At 37.0% G+C, this 25,596-nt stretch overlaps 1 protein-coding gene across 1 annotated transcript; it reads right to left on the reverse strand.

Annotated features, from left to right (window-relative positions):
* Positions 1-256: 256 nt before the first annotated feature.
* On the reverse strand, positions 257-24,981 carry LOC101215970 (BEACH domain-containing protein C2). The gene is made up of 32 exons (XM_011652478.2): positions 24,690-24,981; positions 21,676-23,757; positions 20,062-20,849; positions 18,509-19,225; positions 17,651-17,785; positions 15,943-16,047; positions 15,647-15,760; positions 15,424-15,500; positions 12,916-12,997; positions 12,207-12,536; positions 11,104-11,666; positions 10,616-10,700; positions 10,220-10,414; positions 9,013-9,558; positions 8,786-8,929; positions 8,168-8,644; positions 7,334-7,470; positions 6,717-6,786; positions 6,509-6,592; positions 6,043-6,099; positions 5,844-5,912; positions 5,685-5,771; positions 5,481-5,597; positions 4,767-4,916; positions 4,532-4,616; positions 4,324-4,444; positions 4,029-4,125; positions 3,832-3,945; positions 2,913-3,282; positions 2,001-2,782; positions 1,508-1,630; positions 257-1,006 (listed from the first exon to the last, which is right to left on the reverse strand). The coding sequence occupies exons 2-32, from the start codon at positions 23,696-23,698 to the stop codon at positions 929-931; spliced, it is 8,922 nt and encodes a 2,973-aa protein (XP_011650780.1). The 5' UTR covers positions 23,699-23,757; positions 24,690-24,981; the 3' UTR covers positions 257-928.
* Positions 24,982-25,596: the final 615 nt, after the last annotated feature.

A 25,596-nucleotide genomic window follows, 5' to 3' on the forward strand; every position in this document is an offset into this window, starting at 1 on the left:
CTTATTAATTAATTAAATATAACAATAAATTAAATAATGTGAAGTGTCTCTAACATTCAATTAAGTAATTATTTAATTTTAGTTTTTCTATACAAAATTAATAAATTGAATACCGCATATCAAAACACATGCATAATCCATTCTCGATATAGCCATAAAGCAATATCGACAATTCAAAGAATATATACATACATGCACATACACACACACACATATATAATATTGCATATAGGTTTAGAAGAAGTATCATCGTGTCTTTACCATACCCATGATTTGGGTCTTTAATAATATGCGTGGCCTGTAAGAATTAATAACATAACATCATCAATATATAATATACACAACAATGGAAGAGCACTTGAGGTAATTTTGTTCTTTGCTGTATGATTCTCAAATGAAAAATGGACAAAACTTGAAAGCTCAACCTCAAGCACAGTGCCTAAAGCCTCACAATTTCAACTAATAGTGACGTGACGTGACATGACATACATACAACTGAATCCCATAAAGAATGACCCCTCAAGTAAGTAAGTAATATTCTAATATCTAAAAAGCTAATATATATATATATATATATGTGCGTGTATATATATATATATGATTTGGGGCTAGTCTTCTCTTCTATTACATATTTTACAACGTGTGACCCAAAACGGTCCAGATTTTGCACAGCAAGTGTGAGGGAGGACTGGAGTTACATCTCAATAGTGATGACGACGTGAAGGAGTGCAATATAGCATCAAATTAAGAGGCGAACCTAGCAAACGTAGGGCTGGCCTCGGCTTGGATCTCGTTCCACTTTGAGCTTGAGAGAAAAGAATAACCACAACCAGATATTTCCATTGATGTATCAGTGGTAGCCAAATATATAGGATGCACAATTTGTCCAACTATACAAGTACTGAATTCTTTGTTGCCTCTAAGGCTACTACGACTTTATAAGGGGGCTCAGCCCTTCACCTTCCCAGCCAATCTTCAGCATTTGATCGACGACTTTCAAGCTCAACTGAACAGAATAATGATATAGGAAGTATCAAAACAAGACAATTTCGAAAGATAGTAATTCTACACAATTCAGCTCCTGACCTTGTTTTCACTTTTACAGGTTTTTAACATTGTTAAAGCAAAGATTTTTCCTCTTTATGCGTGAAGGGTTTGTTTGGATAACAATTTCAAGGCAAAACGAGACATTGTTTTAAATTAGGCAGGTCAGTTAATCCCATTAATAACAATATTGTTTTTCTATTTAGTTTTCTTCGAATTTCTTTACTGTAATTTTCAACCCTTTAAAAACATTTGAATTATGAACCAAATTCCAAAAATAAGAATAAATTTTTTAATTTATTTTTTTTAGTTTACAAAACTTGAGACAAACCGAGAAACTCATGGGTTTTCAAGCCTAAATTTCAGACAAAAAAAGAAATGGGCCCATGAAATCAATTAAGAAACAGAATCATTTAGAACTACTAAAAATATCCATGGAAGTATGGAAAGGTTATATACTTACAGCGGGATCAGTGAAAACAATTAACTGCCTATCTGCAGTTGACACCAGAAGATTTGTGTTGTCTTTATTTAATGCCAGCGCAGTGATATCCTGCCCTTCTTTGAGTCGCAGCGTATGGAAAACCTGTAGGATAAAGAAACATAATGTGTATCAATCGTGTTGGAAAAGTGTAATGGCATTCATATAAAGTCCAAAAGCTAAATAACAATGATATAAGCATATACGAGTTCCATGGCTTTTTTTTATTTTTGGCAAGGACGTGGTAGAGTCGCTCTTATACCTGAAAGTTGCTTTTGTATCTTTAACACTCAAGGATATGGATATAGACAAATCTCAACATTGTTTTCTTATCTAAATACACGGAATGTGTATCACTCAAGATTATCCAAGTTATCATATTAGCAGTCATTAGTTTTGTCGTTTACATTCCCGTTCAAAGAACAAAAAGGATGGAGATAGTGGGCTTTATCTAATCATTGATTCAATTTAATACCTTCAAAGTATGCAGATCCAAAAAGCAAACAGAAGGAACCGGAACATCCAATCTGTCGTCTTCCAGGGTTTCATCGGGTGTGAGATCAAGTTCAGGCTTCTTCAACTTAAAATCCCAGCTATTACTGCGGGTTTTATTGGTTTGCCTTGATGAATTTATCCCAATTAAGGCACTCTCCCCATCAACAGATATTTCCATACAACTGATGCTGGAAGAGAACGGAAACGGTGCTCTAGCAATTAGATTTCCATTGAGTGTAAAGGTTGAAAGAGTACATTGTGATTCGTTCCAAGTCAATATAACTCCCTCAGAAGAAAGACATACAGCATGGGCTTCTATACCAGCCAACCTTCTGATCAAGCGACCTCTCCTAATGGAATGTATCAAAATATCTGACGATTGAGAGCATGAAACAACAATACCAAGATCTGAATTCACACAGCAGCAAACAATTTCCCGGTGGTGACCTCGAAGAACATGTATTGGACCCTCAATTCGATGCTTCCGACTTTTGTCTGCTAATATAGAGGATAAATTACTACCACTGCCTGATGTGGACATGCCCGTCCCCATGGAAGTTTCCGACACGCTACTTGAACGAGGGGTTGACAACCTATGTATTCTCCAAACTAGCAAAGTGGTGTCACGGGATCCAGTAACTAGATAATTGCTATCATGAGAAACACTGAGACAAGTTACCGGAGCACAGTGCCCATAGGCAGTTTCCAGTGTTCTTCCTCCATCCGAGGATATTAGCTTGATACTATTGTCAACGTGTCCACCTATTTCCAAAGCAAAAAATAGGAGCTAGATAAATATTATTTTAGAGAATACGTAGATGAGCATAAAACTGCAAATAATTTTATACGTATGCCTCTTGAATTCTTGAATCATCATATGAAAACTAATTACCAGTGATTATGTCTTTGTCCCAAGTAATGGAAACAATAGACGAGCTCCTGATTCCAGATGCAGCAAATGCCGGTGCCTGGGGAAATTGCCACTCATCAGCCGTGGAACCAGCCTGCCCCTTGAACATGCGCATGAATGTTCCACTAGTGGAGTTTAATGAGGACTTTCCATGTTGAAAGAGGAATGGTGCACCCTGGCCATCAGGTGTGTTGGGTTGCCATTTGTGCTGAGCTACATGTGCCGCAGGTGCATTTATGTCAACAATAACAACAGTATCTGAAGTTGCATGAATCGCAGCTGCAGGTAGGTTGCAGCGTTCTGGGGTGGGAACCGGGTACGATCTGACACTCTTCGGGTTCCGAAAGATTGTCTAATATGAAAATATAATGGCAAACTAATCAGTACACAACACAAGAAAAATTAAACTACTATTCTGCAATTTGAGCTATAACAAACTTTATTCAACTTTAAAAAGCTGACTCCCTAGTAAGGGTATTGCTAATCCAATTTTCACAAGTTAGATGTCTATATGCCACAACATATCCAAATAAAGATTTAAGGAAAAGAAACCTCCACTTGACACATATGGCAACATATTCACATTTTGATCTAACCATGGGTGGTCTAGCTATTCTAAGGAAAATGATGTTGCTCTTTTGGCCATATTAAAGTTTCACATGTGGATTTCTAGGGTGTTCTTGGTTTTCTGGACATCTCTTTCTTCTTTTATTGTAAATTCCCTAGCAACAGCATAGGTTTCAACCAAACTGAGTTTCTTAGTCAACCAAACATTGGAATAGAATACCTTTTTCTGAATACAAACAAGGATTACATCAAGTGAGAAAGACACAACCTAATCGTTATTGAGTATATGTTGCATGTACATTTTCAGAAGTACAAACATGACATTCCCATATACCTGCAGATGGAGGACATCAGCTAATGGCTTCTTCTTCAAATGAGGCACAGTCAGGAGTTGAGATGGAGTTTGACCAAAGTAGGCAATTTGATCTTGTGTGGCACGTTGTTGTGCCTGTTTCCAGAAATTAGGGGAAAAAACAGTTAAACAGAGACCCTGAAATTTGAAGGAACCAATTGTAACGAAGTTGAACATACTGGGTCAGATATTTTGTCAATATCAACAGTGCCCTCATAAGTAATGTAAAAGAAGACATTATTAGCCGATATTGCCTCTTTGCCTCGTTGTTTATACCTGATTCATTAAATCCCCATAGATGTCAGATCAAACAGAAACAGCTCAAAGTTGAAGAGAGAAGAGAGATCGAAAAAAAAAAAGATTAAGAAATTATACTAACTTACAAACACTGAAAATCCAATAATACCAACTTATAAACACTGAAAGTCCAGTAAACGAGATTAAGGAAAACCCTCAATGAAGTAAACAGCCTACCCAAATATGAGATCAATCCACTCATGCAGATGTGCTGATACATGCTCGCTCTCAAGAGCCATCCGATGTTTGTGAATAAAGTCAATTGGATTTTTAGCCCACGGAGGAAGTTTGACGAAATCTGGAATGTTAAAAAACATCTAAATGAGAAACTTACTGGCATACGAATAATCAATGGTAATTGGTAAGTATATTCCTTTAGGATTACCAAGGTTCTGCCCTAATTGGGTGGTGCCAAAATCAATCGAGTTTTCATTCGTTAAGATCTCAGGAAGGTAAAAAAGCTCTGGAACCTGCAAGAAATAAAGGGTACCATTTTATTGGATAATGACATCATTACATCAAGTCGTCCTTGTAAATGATGAAAGTAGATGAGTTCTTAAAACAAATTAATAACAACGTAATATACAATAAGATAAAACGCTCATAATCAACGAACTCACTAATTCCTTCACATCACTCATATCTTCCAGAACCCCATTCCAAGTACCAGAAATATCCAAAAACATCCGATCAGCGTGATCAAATTTACCACCTTGCAACTGAATTGAGAGAGTTGTAAATGGTTCAACTCTAAAAAGATAATACAGCACCTGCAGAAGTAATAAGAAAATTTCAGAGATATATAGTATGATCCACTTGAATTGATAGAGATGTACAAATTTCAAATTCAGAAAGGACAAAGTGATTGGCTTCGGAGTATAGCAAAGCTGAGGTGAAAGACTTGTGCATTACCATACAGAATAACAAAATAAGAACAGAGCAGAATACCATACAATAGGTTGGGTTCTCGACATAAACAAGGTTAGGCATAAAATATAAATTACAACTACAAAAGGAACGGAAAGATAAAGCCATAATTGAATTACATGTTCAAAATTTCCAGCGGTAATTTTTTCTGGATCCCACACAACTCCAACTCAATCTAAGAAACTAGGTGAGGTGATTACATTAGATATTGAAATTGCTTTTGAAACTGCTGATTGGGACTTTCTAGATGTTATTCTTCGTGCCAAAGGTTTTCGTCTTACATGTTTTTAAAACTCCTTTTTGAGTTCAAAAAGGAAAAGATAAGTAATGGTTTGTCTGGCCAATTAAACTCCTTAGAAGCAACAAGTAAAATAAAGCACCCAATGGTGAAGAAATGGAGAACGTACAGTTCCAGCACTTGAGTAATGAGAACCATAATGAAATTTGGGGATGACTGGATCCTCAAAGCTTGAATACCTCTCTTGGAACTTTTTAAGACGATCAGCATTCAGTGCACCAACAGGCTGCAAAAGAATTTCAGGTTTCATGGTTAAATTGACAGCCTTCCTAAAAGTTTAAAAAGAATGAACAGAAGAGCTTGAAGGGAAAACCTTGGAAAGATCTCTGAATGAGGAAGGATCAGAAAGATCCAAACTCTCTGAAGTATAATCAGAAAGAATCCATGGGAAAACTGGGTACTGAAAGAAAGCAATTTTTAGTGCAAAATATATATTTCTCATCAAAACATGAAAATTGTCGAAATGACCTACCTGAGTAATGTCATTATAACTACGCCCAGCCAGGGTATTGAGATGCATTAGATACTCAAAATTACTAATCTGCAAAAGATTCTTGATCATGTTAGCCATTATTAACATGCATACTCGGATCCAAGAATTAAAGCTGTAACTTTAAAAAGTACACAAAAAATCCATGATATAATGAAGGTCATTCCAACTTAGGACATACCTCCCACCTAGCCCAGCGCTCCATAAGCTGAGTCCTCTTAAGAAGTTGTTCAGGCCTCTATAAAATTTAAATGAATCATTACTACTGTAATACAGAAAGTAAAGCAGAAAAAAAGTTCTTTATCTTTATTTTATCGGCAAACACACATATAAAGCATGCTACAAGGCCAACTACCAATCATCTGATCAGATTCTTCACATGTCAGTTAAGCTCACTGAGATCACAATGATTGATATCATGAACCAGTTCTTTTATTAGAAATCAGGTCTCCAGACATGATAATGCTTAGAATGTTGTATTCAGGAAAAATGTGAAAAAAAAATCAAATATCAGATGAATTTGGCATAAGCTGCAAGCAACAGATATTGAATAATAATTAAAAGGAGAGGATGATTAATTGTACAATAGTCAATGTAACACACAGATGCAGCAACTTAACCAGAGTCATAAGGAACAAGCTATTAACCTGAGTTGCTAGATATACATCATTCAAATGAGGAGGTCGAACTTGAACAATTGCTCTATACGCATTTTTCCGTCCCTCGGTACTCTTAATAGCAGAAAAGGACATACGGGAAAAAATGGTCAGTCAGGTTCTACTGAAAAATTATGGGGATGGAGGAGCAAACATAAAAAAAGGAGGAAAAAAGTAACTAGAGGCATGTAAAGTCTACCCCGAAATCAAAAAAGTAGTTTGATCTATCAACCATAAACAGTTCAAGAGCACTCCTTCTTAGGAGATACCTGCAATGGGAAAGTAGAATACCGTTAGTACAAAAAAAGTCCCACATTGGTTAGAGAGTAGTTTCCTCTCGATCCTCTATTTGTTATAATGGTACAAGGAACATATGAAGTACCGGTACACCCTATGTAATCTAAAGATTCTTTCTTAGAGCTCGTTCTTACAAGCTCAGTCCTTGCTGTGAAATAATAATTGGTTCTTTGGTATGATAGCTATCAGTTAACTGTCATTCCTACGGCTACTAGTTTATTACTTTTGAAGCCATAGTTCAGGTAGTTAGTTTTAACCACCAATAACAATTACCAAGGGCATTTTGTAATATAGAGATGAGATATGGCCATCGGTGTAATTGTTTAATGGTTTGGGAATAAAGATTGAAATTTAATGTACAGATTATATGACAAATTGATCAAATTAAGAATTGAAGGACAAAACTTGTAATTTTTACCTAGAACTCAAGAGTTCTATAACAAAGAATTGCCTAATTAAATTCATATCAAACGAGAGGGAAATTAAATATACAGTATGATAAGACTGTCCTGACATCACCTTCGACTGTGAATCTGATGGAGAGAAGACATCATCCAGGTCCTGTCCTTTTCCTGGTCTTTTGGTTTACAGCTGGAATCCGTTGTTGCATTGAGATCACTGCTATCAACTATAAAATTGATTCTCCTTGTTGTGACCTGGGAAACATAAAACGTTATGCTTAAACAGGAATGGAGAACTTGTAAGTTACAATATAGAATAATGATAACTTATACAACGATCACTTTTAAGTTCACTATCCATACAAGTTATGAAATGAAGAATTGATGTTTCTCATCAAATAAGAAAAAGGATGTGCAAGTAGAACAAACTGAAAGAGAGATCATTTTGTAGAAAGTTTCAAGAAATTAGGTTAGGAATGTGTCGGATAGGGATGTCAATTTGACTCATTGGTGCAACCACCGAAACTAATAACAATTTTTAGTGGCCTATTTAAATCCCAGGATAGGATCTCATGCTCTATCGAGTAAACAAACCTTCAACCTCGTATGAGAATTTCTGATTATGAGCTGAACTGCAGCTTTAAAGTTCTTGGTGAAATTTTATTCATCTTAAGTTAATTGCTAGTAAATAATGTAGCTAACTAATAAAAATTAATATGAAGTAATAATTAAAATTAAATCCCCCCTCCCTCTCCTGTTTACTACTACTAATCATCTCCTAACTAAAAACTCACTCCCTAGTAGAAAAATTAAAGCACTATTTTTCTAATCATAGATAAGTATTACCCAAGCTCAAACACAGTGTTTAGATGCCCAAGATAATGGTAACAACTTCCCATAAACTACGAAAGAAATGAGGCCATAAGAATTCAAGTTTGAAACAAGAACTCACTTGAAAAGTTCCTTGTATAACCCTTAGTGGCCTGACCATTGTTGAAGGAAGCTCAAGAATAATCCTCTCATCAAGCTCGCTAGGAACATAACCTGGTGCCACTGGTGATGAACCTTGAATTAACTCTTGGTCATTCACAATTTGTGTACTACTAGACTCTGCAGATGCCTGGAGGTTCTGTTCAGATGTTTCAGTCAACTTTGAGCTATCCACAGCACTTTGTTCTACATCATCAGTCCTGCCATCTAAACTATCAATTTCCATTTGTTCATCATCATCGTTCACTGCCTCTATAGCTATTGCATCTGCTGCTAATATAGAGGCATTTGATGAGCTCAATGCCTCTTCCCCATTCTTCAAGTCAACTTGATCCTCATAATTTGCAGCAGCACCGCAATGATCAGATCCTCTGTAATTCCTCCTCAAGCATCGTCTCATCCTGGAAGAACTTTCCATCAAATCTAGCTTCCAGAAAACCTAAAAATTGATATTCATGCATCAGTGACAAATGCAGCCCAGACAAATGTAGCTAAAAAAAGCTCCAGTCCCTTAAATCAGTATGAATGCAGCAAAATGTAAAATATTAATCTTCACTTGGGACAACATTTCATAACATACACGTGAAGGTTTGGAAAAATGTTCCCCAATCGGACCAAAGAGACATTTCATTTCTATCAAGTAATGCACTAATTTTCTCCACGCACGAATTCCTTTGCACATGCGATGATGATCAATAACATCAACTTGGGTTCGCCTATCAACCTGAAGAGTCAGAAACATAAACAAAGCCATTACACACAGGCAAAACCAGAGAGAGGAAGAGAGAAGAAGAAGATGATATTGACCTCAGATCGCTGGATGTTCCTTGCTAAGGCAAAACTTGCAACAAGAACAGCAATGAATTTATAAGATAAAGCATTAAAATCCTTCCCATAGACTGATTTTGTGTCAAATGGTTGCAAACATTCCATCCAGGCAACTGCCATAGCTTCTGAATTATTCCATCGCTTTACACGTTCCGTGTCACCAGTATTTCTCCTCTGTGCTGATGTGGCCATGGCCACTGCACTAAGACCCCTTCCTGAACCAATCTTTGCATTACGCTCCAAATCACGTGCAGCTGCCAAGGCAGCTGCTTTTGCAGCAGCCTTGTCCTTTGGTAAAGATGGTGGTCTGTTAGGCACCTCCAAAGGTTTTTGAAAGCTGGAAAATGTGTGGAGCCTAGTTGTTTTCCTCTCAAGCAAGGAACTGTCTCGCCTTAGTTGTGATGTTGTGGCAGGAGCTGTAGTTTCCCCACCAGAGGCACCAGCAGCAATCATTGCTAATGCCATGGCCGCTGGTGGCGATGCAAATGCAGCAGCCCATGCTGGAGCTATCATGCCAAGAGCAGCCTGACAAAGACAAAATCTCATTTAGTAAACCCTAAGTGGGAAAAGAAAAGTAGTGATAAGAATGAAAATAATGGAACATGTTGATATATGAAAAGGGGAAGATACTCTCTTACGCGAGTCAAGGATAGCAAATAATGATGTCACTCAAAAGAATGATAAAAGATTAAAGACAAACAACCTGAGAAACACAAATATGATTACGACATGACAAAGTGACACGTCATTTTTAAAAATCTAGAACACAAACACAGCAAGGACATGTTTATAAAAATATACGTATTAAAACATATATATCATTTTTATACCAGAAGAAATTCCGAAGTAAATGGGTTGATGCATTTTATATGCTAACAAAATTAGCTTACATACTTCACACTCAAGATTTATTATCATTGTCATAAATGTCATTCTCTTTTGGAATATCAGTTTAATGTATTTCCCATTTGCTTGGAAGATTTATTAACAAAATAAGTTTAATGTATTTCACACTCAAAATTGGAAGCATTGCTTCTTGTGTCCTCTATTCTTTCCCCTGTTTTTACATTTGATAGGAAATTGGTAAGCATTGCCTTGAAATAATTTCTCTTTGGTCTGAAAGAAACAAGGAAAATAAGATTTAAGCACATTTTAAGATTGTTATTGCTAATAATGTTCTGAATACCTCTATTGGCAGGGTATCAGCAGCTAATGCCCGGTCATCAACAGTTAGAGGATTCAAACCATCTGCAGTGGCAAGTTCATGAATTCCAGCCAATAAAGGCCGCCACCTCCTCAAAATGGCAACAAACGGTGGTAAAATAGACTCAAGGTACTGCTTTCGAAGAGGGTTTCTATCCTTGCCAACTGAATGCCAAACCTGTATGAAAAAGTTTGAACAAGGCAATGTAATAGAACATGAACACCTATTTGCAAAGAAGAATAATACAGAACCAAGCAATCAAATATTGCTGTGACAGATACTTGGTCAAGCTCAAACAATGATAACCGCATATTGCAAAAGTTACAGATAAAGCAAGTAGGAACTGAACCTCATGGAATAGTTATTCTAATCACTAACCTCCGAATAGAGAACACAAGAAGCAACCAACACTCTCTGCCTCTTGGAATCAGATATTGGCATGTTAAGAACAGGGGAAAGCACACTGGCAACAAATAATGACTATTAGATCCATTATTCTGAAGGAAAAAGAACTAGATAAAAATAAAATAAAATTGAATTGCAATGATGAGGTAAGTGTAATGCTGACATGTGTTTCTGGATAAGAGAAAATATTTAGAATACAGGAAACGTAAGAACTTCATACCAACCATTTTACTCTACAGAAATCACAACTAATTGAAAACAATCAGAGAAGAGAGAACGATTGCCCTTGCTTTAAATGACATACAATAGTGGGTTGAGAATTGTAAAAGAACTAACGTTGAGTTATTTATGCCAAATATTGATCCAAAACTAACTTCTAAAATCTATCTCAAGTTTCACATTTAAATTGCATATGCTGAAATATAGCTACATCATCCTAAGAAAATATTCAGTATTTATACCTCCAAAGTAAAGCTGACCGTGGTTTTCTTCCTTCTGGAATTCCATCATCTATACTTATATTTCTCATGAGTATACCATCTTCACCATTATCATCCTCCCTCATTGACAGAAGCACCATTCGAAGCATGCATAAGAATGGTTGGTCACTATCTAACAACTGGTAGAGCGCAGACATTCCACCCATTCCAGTACCTGATCCTCCACCTATTCCAAGACCACCACCGAGTCCTGATTCATCTAAGAGTAAAGCTTGAAGCATGGCCACAGATTTCTTTACCAGAGGAAGTTCGATCCAATTCCCACTATTATCTTTTTCCAAAAACCTCCAAGATTCCCATCCACTGCCTCCACCACCAAAGAGGGCTTTATTTGAAGGGAGACCAACACCATACCATAATCGACTCCTATACTTCCAACCGTCTGCTAAGTCTGTCGCATAGCTACCATAAGATACAAAAGCACATGAAACAGATTCATAAGGCTCAGCTGCTGCTGCTGCAGTGAGGCGCTCCATTACCACAGAAGAAATTTGCCCATTTGCATCAGCCATTGAAGCAAGAACCTGACTCAAACAATATCAACGTCAGTTCAAAAAATCATAGTCTACAAGGAAGAAACAGTGAAAAAAAGAAATTTGATCATTTATTTCATAAATTAGCCAGCTTATCCAAAGATATGTCAATAGTGCACAAGAAAATACACTTTTGTACCGAGAGATCCCTCTTTCTGCAGTTCACTACTTTGGTGAAAAAAACTTGTTAAATAATAATGTGAGAGATGGTTCCACAGAGTTTTTGAACCATTGAGCTTAGAACTCAAAGACACATTTTGTACAACCTATAGAACTAATCCTATTCCAGTAAGGTCATTTTTAACCATTGGCATTGAAGTTGAAAACTGTCTTAACCCTTAAATCCAACTCTAGAATTAAAAATTTTCTAGTGTTGTGTGTGCATGCAGTTTACCGACCACAAGGAAAGAGGAGGAGGAAAAGTAAGGAAAAAAGAAAAAGAAAAAAAAAGGGCTCAAGTGGCAAAACAATAGGACAGTAAATACAATGCTGACTTCTGTCTTTAAAGTTAATAAAGAAATTTAGACATACATCAAGAGGTAGTCCACTGGGCTCAGATATTGATCCACGGACACTTGTAATTTCTTGTGGCTCTCGACCGCCAATACTGCTCAAAGAATTTGAGCGGTTATTCAGTGGAGACACAAGCGAAAGAGGAGATGTATAACCATCTGCAACACTTGATGCACATGATAACTTGCTCTGTAACCGCAAATGATCCTCAACAAGCATCAATATCACAATTGCATTCTCAACCAAAGATACTGAAAGCTGTGCAGCATTCTCTGCTTCAGCCTTGGCATCTGTTGGTGATAACCCCTCAGCTGCCACACCAGCAGCTGCTGCAGCAATGACTTGAGTCTGCCAATAATGAACAAATATTAAGTTCCATTGTATAAAAGAACAGAGAAAAGCAAGAGACAGCCTAAATTATCCATACTCTTATTGAACAAGTTGAGACATTCAGCAGATGTGAGAGATTAGAAGGATGCTAATATGCAAAGGAATAACTCTAAGTGAAGATAAAATGAAGCATAAACAGAAGTATTACATTTTCCTTCTGATTTAAAATAATTCAAATAATGCAGCTTCACAGAACTTCAGTTAATACCATAATGAAGACACAGAAGATACATATCATACTCAAAAAGAAACAGGAACAAGAATGAATGTCTTGATACCACAACAGAATTATTATTGCATGTTTCAAACTGAGGAAATCTCCAAGAAAGAGAGCTACCTGAGCCTGCAATTCCCTCCCAGAAAAGTCCAGCAAACCACCCAATAGTCTTCTTTTAAATATCGGCAATGATTCTTCACGTCTTTAAACAAGAACAAAATTTGTACAAAAGAAAATGAAAGTTTCAATAAATAATTTTCCAGAAATAATCCAAGATTATTACTAGACATTAAATGTACTAAAAACCAAACAGCAAGCAGAATCGTCTAATGTCAAAGCAACAATAATATTAAATCGAAGTGGGGGAAGGGAAAATTTTCACACAACTGGAATTTCATCACTGAAAATTAAAGTACTTGTGTAAAGCAAACACGTGAAGTAGAAAAAACAACATGATCCTAATTGAATAAAACCTCCTTGGTTTCTAGCACTCTGTCATCAATCTAATACAATGACATCTAAAAGAAAGCTTATAACTTATAAAGCTCAACTAGTCCATCCCCTTCCTCTTCAAACACTCAATTTCATCATTCTCCCTTCAAAATCCCAGGCTCAAATTGTGATTTTGTGAGAGGTGTTCCATGTCCATCCTCAACAAATTCAAGGGCGGTAGAGGAAGGGTCCGAGGATAAAGACCGAGTGTCCAAAGTCAGTCATGAAGAACTAATACCAGAAGATGAGTTTTGTATAGAGGAAGCAGGGGTGCAAAGTGGAGAGGCAGAGGACATAGATTCCTTTGGAACTGAGTTTGCTAATTTATTTCTTTCACTAGAAAAAAAAAGGAGTCCAGCAAGGCAGAGGCTAACAGCACTCCCTCCATATGGTTCCGTTCATTGAAGCAAGTGATATTAAATTGAATTGAGATGTCAGAGAAGTAGAAAATAAGGAACTTTGTTTCAGTCTATTGAAGCCTGTGTTTTAATTTGATTAGCTTGATTTGAACGTCAGAGAATCAGTGAAGCAAGGAAACCAAACAAGTGGAGGTTGACTTAATCTTTTCAAAGCACTGTGGAGCTCGAAAGGAATTGGCTGGATCTCCTTTGAAGCTCATGGAAAATGAGGAGGAATGTTGACCATGTGGGATGAAAGTTAACTTTCTGCTATTGAAGTTTTGAAAAAGGGCTACTTGATATCAGTCAAATGCAGATCATTGTGTTGGGTAACCATTATTTACGGTCCAACCGACTACAGAGAGAAGAAAGTCATTTGGCTGAAGTTTCTTTCCCTCATTTGATTTAGTGCAGAAGTTTGGTGTTTGGGAGGAGTTTTTAATATGACCAAATCAGGAGGAGAGCGCTTCCCAAAAGGTAGAATGTCACACTGCATGAGGAAATTCAATAGTTTCATTGAAGAACCAAAACTCATTCAAGTTCCTTTCTTAAATGGGAAGTTTACATGGTCAAAAGAAGGAAGAGTAGTTTCAAGATCATTGCTTGACAGATTTTTTCGTTTCTTTTGACTAGGACAAGGCTTTTGCAAACACACGACCAACTCGACAAATTTCACGAGGTTCTTCAGCACATTTTGATCGAATGAGTTTAAGCTATCAAATGTCGAAATAAACTCTTTCAGACCTTCAATGTTGCATTGCAGTCGAGGCCCTTATGGCAGAACTATAGTTTGAGAGAAAGCATTGGGCCTTTACAATAAAGTCTCTTTTCGGTCCGATAGATACGAGATCGCTTTGCTGAATGCCTCTTTGTGGTGCTCTCTATGTAGACAGTCTAAAGACTTCTCTTTGCAAGATATCCTACTAATTGGCAGGGCTTCAGCTTTCCACCTTGATTATTGATTCAGTTTCGACCACGTCCTCTTATCCTTCTTCCATTTACAGATATCCTACTAATTGGCAGGCCTTCGTCTTTCCACCTTCATATTAGAATTTGTTTCTATGTTTCCTTTTGAGATGTGTTAGTTGTGTTAGCATTCACTTGGACAGTACTTATTGTTTAGTCCCCTTCTTTGTTTGGTTATGATATGGGTACTAAGGGGGTGTCATCCTAGTTGAGATTCCTAGGTGCACCTCCTGATCCTTTTTGGTTTTGTTTTGTTTGCTCAGTGTATAATTCTCTTGTACCATGAGCTTTTGTCTAATTGTTTATTAATAAATGAGGTTGTCTCCTTTTAAAAGACAACCAAGTTCTTTAATATGCTGGGTGAGAACGAGGACAAGAGGTGATCGCACTTCAATTTGCAGCTCTAAAGAGATATCAAAGTGAGATAGTACCATGTTGAAGTGGTTCACAGATTTTCAGTGGTATAATTAATAATTAGGGCTCAGCTTTTGCATCAACTCTAAGTAGAAGAGTATATCGAGTGATCTTCCTACTGTCTATAATGCATCGTCAATTACTAATCGCAGACGCAAAAGAGCATTTAAGATGTGACTATCAATAACTGAATGAAATACTGAAAAACAAATCTAGAAAACAGTCAATCTGAATTCTGAACCCCTCACTTTTCTTTAGGAAAGAGGTTTTTGAATGAAGTGGATTCAGTGACTACAATGAAATAGAAATGGTTTTTTCAATGTTAGAAAAGAAAAAGGGTTTGTGATAAATGTGGTACCTCACTCGTTGATCCCCTGTACTTGAACCACCCACAATAGAGAGCCATTCTGCACAATGAATTGTAGCTTCAATATCCTGAAAAATGGAAGTGGTGACAGAACAAAAATAAATATGACTGATTGAAACTAGATATAAGGAGGTAATACGATCAACATGATAGTCACAAAATAAAATAAGATTTAACCAGTTTTATGCGAAAGAACAGGAAAATAAAATTTCACCTTCCATCCATCCTTCTGGCGCATTGAATGCTCTAACATGATGATCAGAAAATTATGTATAAGATCTTCCACATCTCCGACACTTGTAGTCTGAGAATTTTTGCTCTCTCCCAACTGCAAAGAATGAGCCAGAAATGGAAAATGAAATATGGTAAAAGGAATGTTCAAAGCCTTCCCAACGAACCGGTAGTACAAGATTCCCATAAATACAATTTATAATTGGATATGTGTACTACTCGGCCATTCATCTACCACAGTCAAGTTCATAAATTCTAAACTTACACCAGATAACATACCTCATGGTTGGAAATCAAAATCTCAAGAATCCACTCAGGCCATTCTTCCATTTTGGTTAAACTGTTCCTGTTTTCTGGATGACTGCAAGCCAAAAACAGAAGATCCTGGAATCATATACCAAAAAGTTTAGAAACTAAAACAGGTAATCAATAAAAACAGTAACAATAATCAATTAAATATGGAGAGATGAATGACTAAAAACAACAGCAACAGTGAATGAAAATCAGAAATCTAACAGTGTTTAACTGATTCCACATAAGCACATCGATGGATCTCATTATTGATGTGTACGGTACGAAACGTGTGTGGGTGGATGGGTCAGGGAATAACTTGCTTTATAGATAATTTGATGCATTGAGTGAAGGCCGTGGGCTAATCAGTGGCTGATGGGGGGAGACGTATCCAAGATGTATTATGAGAGTAAATTGAGTAAATGGAAGTTTTTTTGGATGTATTAGAAGGTCTAGAATAAGGAGATTTTAAGGAGTAGTAGGAAACTCTTGAAATTTTCATCAAGCTGTACACACATGAAACTCTTTTAAATCACATGCATTCAGTGGGTCACTGGGGCTAGTCACTAGTCAATGACTGATGGGTGGGGTGGGGGGGAGAGATGTATCAGAGTCAATAGGAAGATCTTGAGTAGATGGGAATTTTCTTGGCTGTAATAGAAGGTCTAGAATACGGAGTGATAGGAAACTCTTGAAATTCTCATCAAGTTGAACATGCCTGAAACTATTTAAAGTCGTATGCATTCTATCACACATCTCTCAAGAAGCAACAAATAGTTTTTTTGTCTATTTAGCTTAGTTTGGCTCCTTTTTGGGTTTCCCTTGTCACCTTGTGTAACCCATCCTTTTTGTTGGCCTGGGTTGCTGCATCCATTTTCTTTGTTCTCGTGTATTCTTTGATTTTTCCCTCCATAAATTTTGTGCTAATCCCTTTTTTTAAACATAAAAAATAATTTAAAGAAGAAAACAACAACTACCACAGTCCACAACTACTGAGTAAGGTGCACAATGACTGACGTGGTCCCCTCTTAGTTGTAAACTTAAGTTCCCATCTTCTGAAAATGGTAAGTTACTTGGTTATCAAGAGGTTGGGTTGGTTGTTAGTTTTGTTAATCGACTGACTGCTGTAACTAAATAATCGGCCAATTGTTTTTCAACCTAACTAATTGTGAACAAACAGCTGGTATAGTTGTATCTATTTCATTCAAAATAACACAATTTATGATACTTTTCATGACATTAACGACAATATAATCATTGTAGACAACCAAGAAGGAAAAAAAAAAAGCTTTTAACATGCATGGATAGATTAGCCTCTTTGAGCATTAGTTCCTTAGCATTTTAACAATGAAAAGTTATGTTTCCTTTTCAAGAAAAAATATGCATGGATAGATTCCAGTGCAGTACCAAACCTATGCAAGGAAATTTCCATGCAACTCATAAATTTCCTTACATGATACCTTTTCCTTTTTGTGGATGAGAGACTAAGTAGTATGATGATTGATGAATAACGGCAGAGAACAAACTGATGGAAAAGGCTATGGTCCACCGAAGGACCAAATCCAATTACAAAATGTGTTTCCAGTTCTAGAAGGATGAAAAATAGAAAGATAATAAACCATATTCATTACAGTTCCTAAAAAACAGAGATTGCAGCATGTAACAAGAAACAATGCCTAGTTATCATTGGGCATACCTGCAGTGCTCGGGATTGGAAAGCCCTTGATGCATAGGGAAGTGAGCGTAAAAGAACCAGCAGTAGTTGTAGGTGTTCAAAGCGATGACCAGAATCATAAAAGTTTAGCCCATCTTCAGTCGAAGAAGCATTAATCTGGAAAAAGAAAAGGAATAACGCAATTATGAATGTCATTTTCAGAAGTTACATCATTAAACAAAAAAATCATAAAATATTTGAAGATGCACATTCGAGAAGGAAAACTCATGGACACAAGTACTGCAAAAGGCAAAGAGGCATGAGAACATATGTCTTTTATTTCTTTGCGTCTACTTGGTATCTTGTTTCACAAAATATCTATAAGTTATCTTTATATGATTTCCCGGTAATTCTACCCACCAGAAAATGCAGATGTTTTATAATTCATTTCTAAATGACTTTTTCTTTCCTAGAGATTGAAAAAACGCTTTCATCAAAGGTAAAAGTGAAACACATGAAAAAATACAATTTTAGGACAAGAATTCCAACCCTCAATAGACATTGAATTAATCTCCATGAGCGGGCAAGAGATAATATGTACAAATATATGCATGACATAGAAAAAGTATATACTAAAACAAATAGGTGATCTAAACAAACCTATCCTAAAAGAAACAGGAAAGATTAAACTCCCCCAATCCAGTTGAATCGTTTTCTCAGACTTGCACATGAAAGCACACATTCATTGATTTTGTATCTCAGAGCCTTAGTCTCGTTTCATTCCCTTAATGAAAAGTTTTGTATCTATTTCTAAAAAAGTAAGCACACATTCGTTGAGTACTCTTTTTGGAGCTTATTAGGAAGGTATGAATTATTTAGACACAGAACAAGATGATATACCGATGCCCCCATCAAAGCTGTGTACACATTGTTCGTCATAAGCTTATTAGGTGCTGCTTGGAAAGCCTTTTGAAGAGCATACAGTAGCAGTGAAACTTTATCATCAAACATACTACTACCTCCATCAGGAAGCCCACTACCCAAAATGTTAGTTGTTGCATCTGAAGGAGAAAAAGAATCAAATTTCAAATGCCCAGATGCTACTAGAGCTCCTACAAGTCCAATGATCCCAACAACAATTCCATCCCTTTTGTCCACATTGTAAACGTTATTTCTCGCATTGTCAGCAGTAATTGAAAGACTTATACCACCTAAATTCTTGACAAAAGAACTCTCAGAAATAGATAGCATCCTCTCAATTCTCACACCAGGAGAGGCAGCACCAAAGTGTCTCACACCACCAATTTCAGTTGATTCAAATTGCCAATCTTTCTCAGGTACATTCAGTTTCTCTTCTTCCACAGCTCCAATATCACCATCAAGGATTCTCTCGGGGACTCCATCCCCACTGTCTACACCAGACTCGTGGAAAAATGAAGTTTCAGGAGTTGTGATAACTTCCGGATCACTGACATCACCAGCTTTGACTTCCCGCTGTAAGAGAACAAGAAGTGTTTCTATTCCACCACATGCTATGAAAGCCTCCGCAAAAGTCTGAGCTCTAGAAGTATTCGGCTGCACCACCAACCTGTACACTAAATGTAATACTCTCGCAACCTAGCAAGAGCCAAGTTAGAAAGAAGTTAGAAATTTTCAAATCATTTTTCATTGTATAAGAACCAAGCACAAGAAATGGAGGGCACTTCTTTCAACAACAAACAATAGGTCTGCGATAAAAGATGAATAAGATCTCCTCCCTCATCCAGAGAACAAAAGATATCAAAAGAGCTCTTCATATTGGCTAATATCAATAACAATGAAAGTTATCGATGGTAACAAACAACTAAAGTTAAAAATCAACACCCATCCCTAATCCTAGATTTTAGATTTGTTTTACTTAAAATTTATGCCAAAAACCACCTCCTGATTTATGAACGTGTCAAATAATTTTCCCCAAATTTGCCAAGAATATAAACAGTTGTGTCCAGTGTCTACGTCTTTACAAGCCACCCAATAAGAAGCACATCCCTGAGGAATGGAATGATGCATTTCAAGCATACAACTACCAGATGCCAAAGGTGAGTTAGATGAAAGTCGATATAAATTGTGGGCTGCAAATGTGACCAGGAATTTTGTAGTCAGAGTTTTTTTAATGGTCAAATGTGACCGATTATTTTGCATAGCAGGAGTCCCTTCTTGTAAAGGAGCTCTCATTTTGTACGCTTTTTTTTTTTGTATGCTTGTGTATTCTTTCATGATTTTCTCAATGAAAGTTGTTTCTATCTATCTATATATATATATAGGCAACAAATTGCTGATATTGCAGTGTTTAAGATTGATAACAGGTTAAAGCTTGAGGATTCTATACCAATCCCTAAGGAGAAAATTCAGAATGAAAAAAGTTATCTGTCCCATTCTCAAGTGCCAATTGTGAATTCATAAGGTATGTATACCTGATTTGGTTGTGGACAATCAACCATGAAACCAAGCAAACAGCGAACATCATCCGAAGCCAATGAGGGAGGAGCTGCTACTATTAGAAGTTCAATTACCACTAACAGTTCATCAACTAACGCATTCACTTCCCCTACTGGACGTTGATCTTCATTTAAAGAAAAGGTATTGACAGAGTCCTTTTCATAAATTGTCCAGTAACATCTTCTACAGCCATCAAGAAGCATTTGAATAGCATTGGCCTCCCTCATTACAGATGACTCTGTGAAAACCATGTCAGCAAGTGATGACAAAAGCTTTTTTTGTAGTCCATAGTTGCATAAACACCATATTTTCAAATCCAATAACAAGGTGCTAAAGAGCTGCACTTTAAGTATGTGATTGCTCTTTTGGGACTGACACAGAGAGACAATGGCAGCAACGAGTTCCTCATCTTCAACTCCATCGTGCTTTCCAGGATCAAGCGAGGACAAAGTCCGCAGAAGATAGTTTAAAATTCTTGAAAGAATCTCAGGTCCTCTAACACGAGAGAATTCTTCATTATTCTTTGGGTGTTGAACAGCCATGGAGATTATTCGAAATATTGAGGCAGCAAGATTAGCCGTGGCAAAAGAAAGAGGATTGCTCCCTTCTTGGGGTTGCAGGCTAGCTTCATCCACATTGCTTACTACCAGAGGAAGTAAAGACATAGAACCTCCATAAGCCAAGGCCCACAGAGCCTCCACCGGTCGCATTCTTGTAGCAACATGGACTTGCCCAAGAACCTCAGCAGGTCTTCTTAGTGTACCTGAATCATGAAAGAAATGTAAGTTAAACAGCATGAAAAGGGATATCGTGTAACATTCCATAAAGAAGTTTAGAAGTCCCTGGTTTCAAGAAAGCCAGCTGAGTGAAGAACTATCAAATCTGACTAACATGCATGTACACATTTTCTTGGAGAAAGAAACACATCATTGAAAAGGGAAAACCCAATACCTAAAGGTGAGTACAAGAAATCTTTCCAGTTGGAAAGCAAAAAAGATAAAGAATAAGAAGTAAAAGAAGACTCAAATTTACACCAGTTATAGACAGAAGTAAGAACTGTACCCAGACAACACATAAAAGTAGAGGCAGAATTCCTAAAAAGACTGACCGTTTCATTTGCCCCAAAGAGCTCAGAAAAAGCATGCATCAAAGCCAACCAAATAATACATTTGGAGCCACCAAAAGGATGACCGACAAGCAGAGTAGTCAAAAGATCAAAGATGGAATTTGGGAAAACATGCATGTACACATCAATACATTTAGGTACCAACTGGCTGTTTGGGACATGGATTCAACATCTTAAACCTAGAGGATTTAGGAAACTGAACTTCGGGTGTCGGTTTAAGAAACTATAAAGTAGGACATTTTGACTTGCAATTCAAGCCTGTGGATTTGCCAAGTCAAATTTTGACTTAGAAAACCCCATCCCAAACATGGTTATACTTAGGAAGTCAAACTCACCCTAAGCCTAACCCATGCTCCAAACAATCATTAAGTAACCAAGATAACTACATTTCATAGCCCTCCTGATCCATATGTAGCCTGTCATTTCTTAAATAAAACACTCAAAGGCATTAAAATTCACTAACCTGCAGCACCTAAGGGTGAAGCATCTGGACAAAAACGACCATTAAGCAAACTAGGGTGATAAAGAAGGTGAAGGCATCCTGCAATATCTGCATCTAAAAGAGAACTCTCTCCTGCCATGTGATGCACATAATCATTCGTTGCAAGCCATGGTAGTCCAGCCCCATTACCAAAAGAAGGTAGTGCATCTCCTCCTCTAGATGCTAGGCGCGTCATCCTTTCTGCACCAACTGATTCTTTGAAGATATAAATGGGCCCCATCTCAGCAAACAAAGGGCACTGGCGACGACGGCGCTGTAAACCAGCCATTGTAGGAGGTGGGTTTGTTCCAATGCAGCAAAATGCAAGTGGTTTGGAGATTCGAGGGAACTCAAAAGGCCGACTTTCATACAATACCCCATCAATATACAACCTTAACTCACTCTCAATTTTTCCAATAAGCCCTTGCTTGCAAGTATGCTCCAGGCCAATAAAGTACCAGCATTGTGGCTTGAATGCATGAGTAAAATGTAATGAGGCCTTCCTTCCTTTTCCACTGCCACATTCAACAACCAAAAACTGTGCATGAAAATATGCCTCAATTCCTTGATTATCAGCAGATAAAAAACTAAAAAGACGGGGCATGTGTGCTGTTCCTTCACCAGCAAGTGCACTTGCAGCTGCTGCAGCCGACATGGCAGATGATTTTCCAGACTTGGCTGCTGCTGCAGCAGCAATTGCTGCGGCAGCAGTAGCTGTATTTAATGTGTCTGCAAATGACTCAATATAAATCCATGTGGCAAATGCATAACCATTTGAAAAGGGCCAACGACTTTCCCCTGGACCTAGCAAACCAGAGCTTTCACCATCAAACTCAAATGTACTTGCAGGTCCCTTTGACTCTTTTCCACACAATGCCTTCTCCAATGCAAGCAATAACTTAGCTGCCCATTTGGTGGTCAGTGTACTTGTAATAACTTGAAACCATGCACGCAAGTCTGAAACATTTAGTGAATGCCCTGACAAATACTGAATGCAATAGCATAAAGGAGCTCCATCCCAACTCAATTTGTCCGAGGAACCTACATCCTGCACAAAAACTGTTTCAGCTGACCTCAAAAGTACTCCCAACAGACCAGCCATAGAACACATTGCTCTGTTTCTGGTACAAGCCTGCAAAATAGCAAGCAGTCCCCTGACCATTCTAGTCCTTGGGGACATGATCATCTCATTATCACCCAGACAAGGAAGCCAAGGAATAAGCTCCCCAGCAACTATGGCAGCACGAGAATTTAGCATTACGCTAGGAGGATTGTTCTCTTCATCTTCTTCAAAGCTTTCAACACCACCCATTGTCGCAAGAAGAGAGTCGACTACCGAAAAGGCAACACCCTCCATTTCCTCACTGCTGCCAAAAGTTTCCTTACCACTCACAACATTCTTCAATTTATCTAAACTCTCAGGCTTCCCCATGATTGCAGAATCTACCAAATGCAACAACTCCGGAGACACATTCGGCATTACAGATTTTGGTTTAAATTTTTGTGGTGAACCAAGAGGAGAATATCCAGAGTCGAAACTAGCTGATGAGGTTGACGGTTTAATAGAATGGCCCAGCCTCTTATCAGCCCCTGGACTAAGAGAATGGCTGTCATATTGTAGTTGACCAACTGTAGAGTCGTCAGATTCCGCACCAGATGTTCTAGTGGTATATTGGGAAGATTCTTGGAATGCACCAGAAGAAAGCCTTGCATCTTCAGAATTTGAAGATCGCTCTGAATCTAAAAGACCCCCAGATAATTCATCGACAGTCTTCCCCTGGTCTTTCAAACATACCTGCTCAAACTGATCTTCATCTTCAACTGTAGTGACAGTAGTAACCTCTCCCAAGACTAGACCATCATTAACTATATTGACTTTATCACTGTCGACATTTGTGTCGTCTTGAAATGCTTGGGAGGTCTTCTGTGCGTCACTAGTAACTGCATTGTCTGAATCATTCTCAGAATTTTCAGCAGCTGTTTTAGTTTCTTCGTCTTCTTCCATGCTTCTCTGTCTTATAGATCCAGCAAATTACTTATTCATATTTGTAGAACGATCGCCATCTACAAGAGAGAAATAGTTTATCTTATTACAACAATAAATCTGATTCAATAATACACTATTCAATCCATAGAATACCCTCTTCTAAGTTGACCACTCAACAAGTAATTATCAGAATAAGAAAATAATATTTTGAACAAAAAATTGTTTGAAAAAAAAAAACAGATATCTCTTAAGACAAGACTTCATCGATGGCAATTCACCAAATACAAACAATCTGGATAGAATAAAATTTGTAAATATCGTCGCTGCATAGAAGTTCTAAAAGAATGTGTTGTATAGACAATAGATATAAGTTCCAAGTGAAATTCATCTTAACGTTCATCGGGCAGGTCAGTCAAAATAAACCCAACCTGGCATACTTCGTAAGATTTTCATGAAAAGATAGAACCCACGGACTAATTTCAGAGAGACGGACTAAAAAAATAAACACAAGTTGACGCTTTTATTCACCGTGTTCAGAAAAATAAACTCCCGTTCAGAGGAAACAAAAAAATATAGACGCCACCATGCAGCTAGTGGAACTTAATATGCTTCCATCGCAAGCAAACTACGTGAAAAAAAAAAAAAAAAAAATTGATTTCCAATCGTCCTTCTGTATTCAACCTAATTCAATTTTCCGCGACCCAATAAGAATGTCGGGTCACAAAGCTAGTGGTCTTAATTTGACTCGAATCAATAAATCTTTATTCTAAGCGAAGTCGCAGATCTACCTTAAAAGAGAATGCACAAGAAGATCCTTAAACCTATAATACAAATGCCAGTACCACCTGAAACATTTTATTTTCTAAATTCACCAGAAACATCAATTCTTTCAAAGATTGACCTCGTAGAAACAACCATAGTGAATAGATCAAACTTAATCAGGTGGCACACCATTCACCCACAAACGCATTGCACATTGATCGATTGAAAGAAAGAAAAATAAACATACGAGATAAGAAGGATCCAAAACAGATGAAGCGGAAAACAAAGGAATGCAAGGATGTGAGAGAATCAGAGTGAATCAGGCATTGTTGGTGCAGGGGAATGGAGAAGGAGAATGAACCGGAGAATTGATTGGGATGGGGGGATTATGGAGTGAAGCTGAAAATCTAGGAGGTGGATTCACAGCTCCGACCAAGCGAAAATTGAGAAATGAGGTCGTCGAGAAAATTAGCGGGGATGGAAGAGAGAGAAATGATGCGAATTGAGCGCGAGAGGGAAGGGGGAGATTACGGAGCTATTTTATGAGGCTCCGTCCGTTGGATTTGTTGCCCAGTCAAAAATTAAAATCCAAATACTTTTTTCTTTTCCTTTTTTTCTCTCTTTTTTTTTTGCTTAAATACAAAATTGAAACAAATTTCTTTTATATGAATTTTATTTTATTTGAGGGAGGTGTGTGCAAAGTAAATATTAAAAATAAAAAGGAGTTTTTGCAAAAATTGCAAAATAAAAATTACGAGCAAAAATAACAAATTTAAAAATTGTAAACGTTTATTTTTATTATTATTATTTAATGCAATTTCTCAAATAAAAATAAAATAAATATCATATAAAAAAATTAGCAAACTTAACTAAATATTTGTCAATCTCTGTCTCTTTTAAAAAAAAAATTGTTGTATTTCGTAGTTTGTATTTTTTTTATCGATATTAGTTTTCCTTTTTAAATATTTGGAAGAAGAAAATACCTTTAAATTCCCTCGTTTTCAAAAGGTCAAAATTAACCACATAATTATAAAATTTTAAACATGAAAGATGTGTTACATTTTTCAAATGGTAAAAAATGGTAAAACATATCAACTATTTGGGGAAAATTATTCTTTTTACGAAGGGTAATAGTTTGTATCTTTTACTATTAT

This window comes from Cucumis sativus, chromosome 3 (assembly GCF_000004075.3).
Source record: "Cucumis sativus cultivar 9930 chromosome 3, Cucumber_9930_V3, whole genome shotgun sequence".
Lineage (NCBI taxonomy): Eukaryota > Viridiplantae > Streptophyta > Magnoliopsida > Cucurbitales > Cucurbitaceae > Cucumis > Cucumis sativus.

Bases quoted from the DNA above. Each gene is read 5' to 3' on its own strand.
- LOC101215970 (XM_011652478.2), bottom strand. From the start codon at position 23,698: ATGGAAGAAGACGAAGAAACTAAAACAGCTGCTGAAAATTCTGAGAAT. The intron at 12,537-12,915 runs GTAGCTCTCTTT...CATTATTGGCAG, and splicing joins GGAGGGAATTGCAGGCTCAG to ACTCAAGTCATTGCTGCAGC. The intron at 11,667-12,206 runs GTATGTCTAAAT...TGTTTGAGTCAG, and splicing joins CCAGTGGACTACCTCTTGAT to GTTCTTGCTTCAATGGCTGA.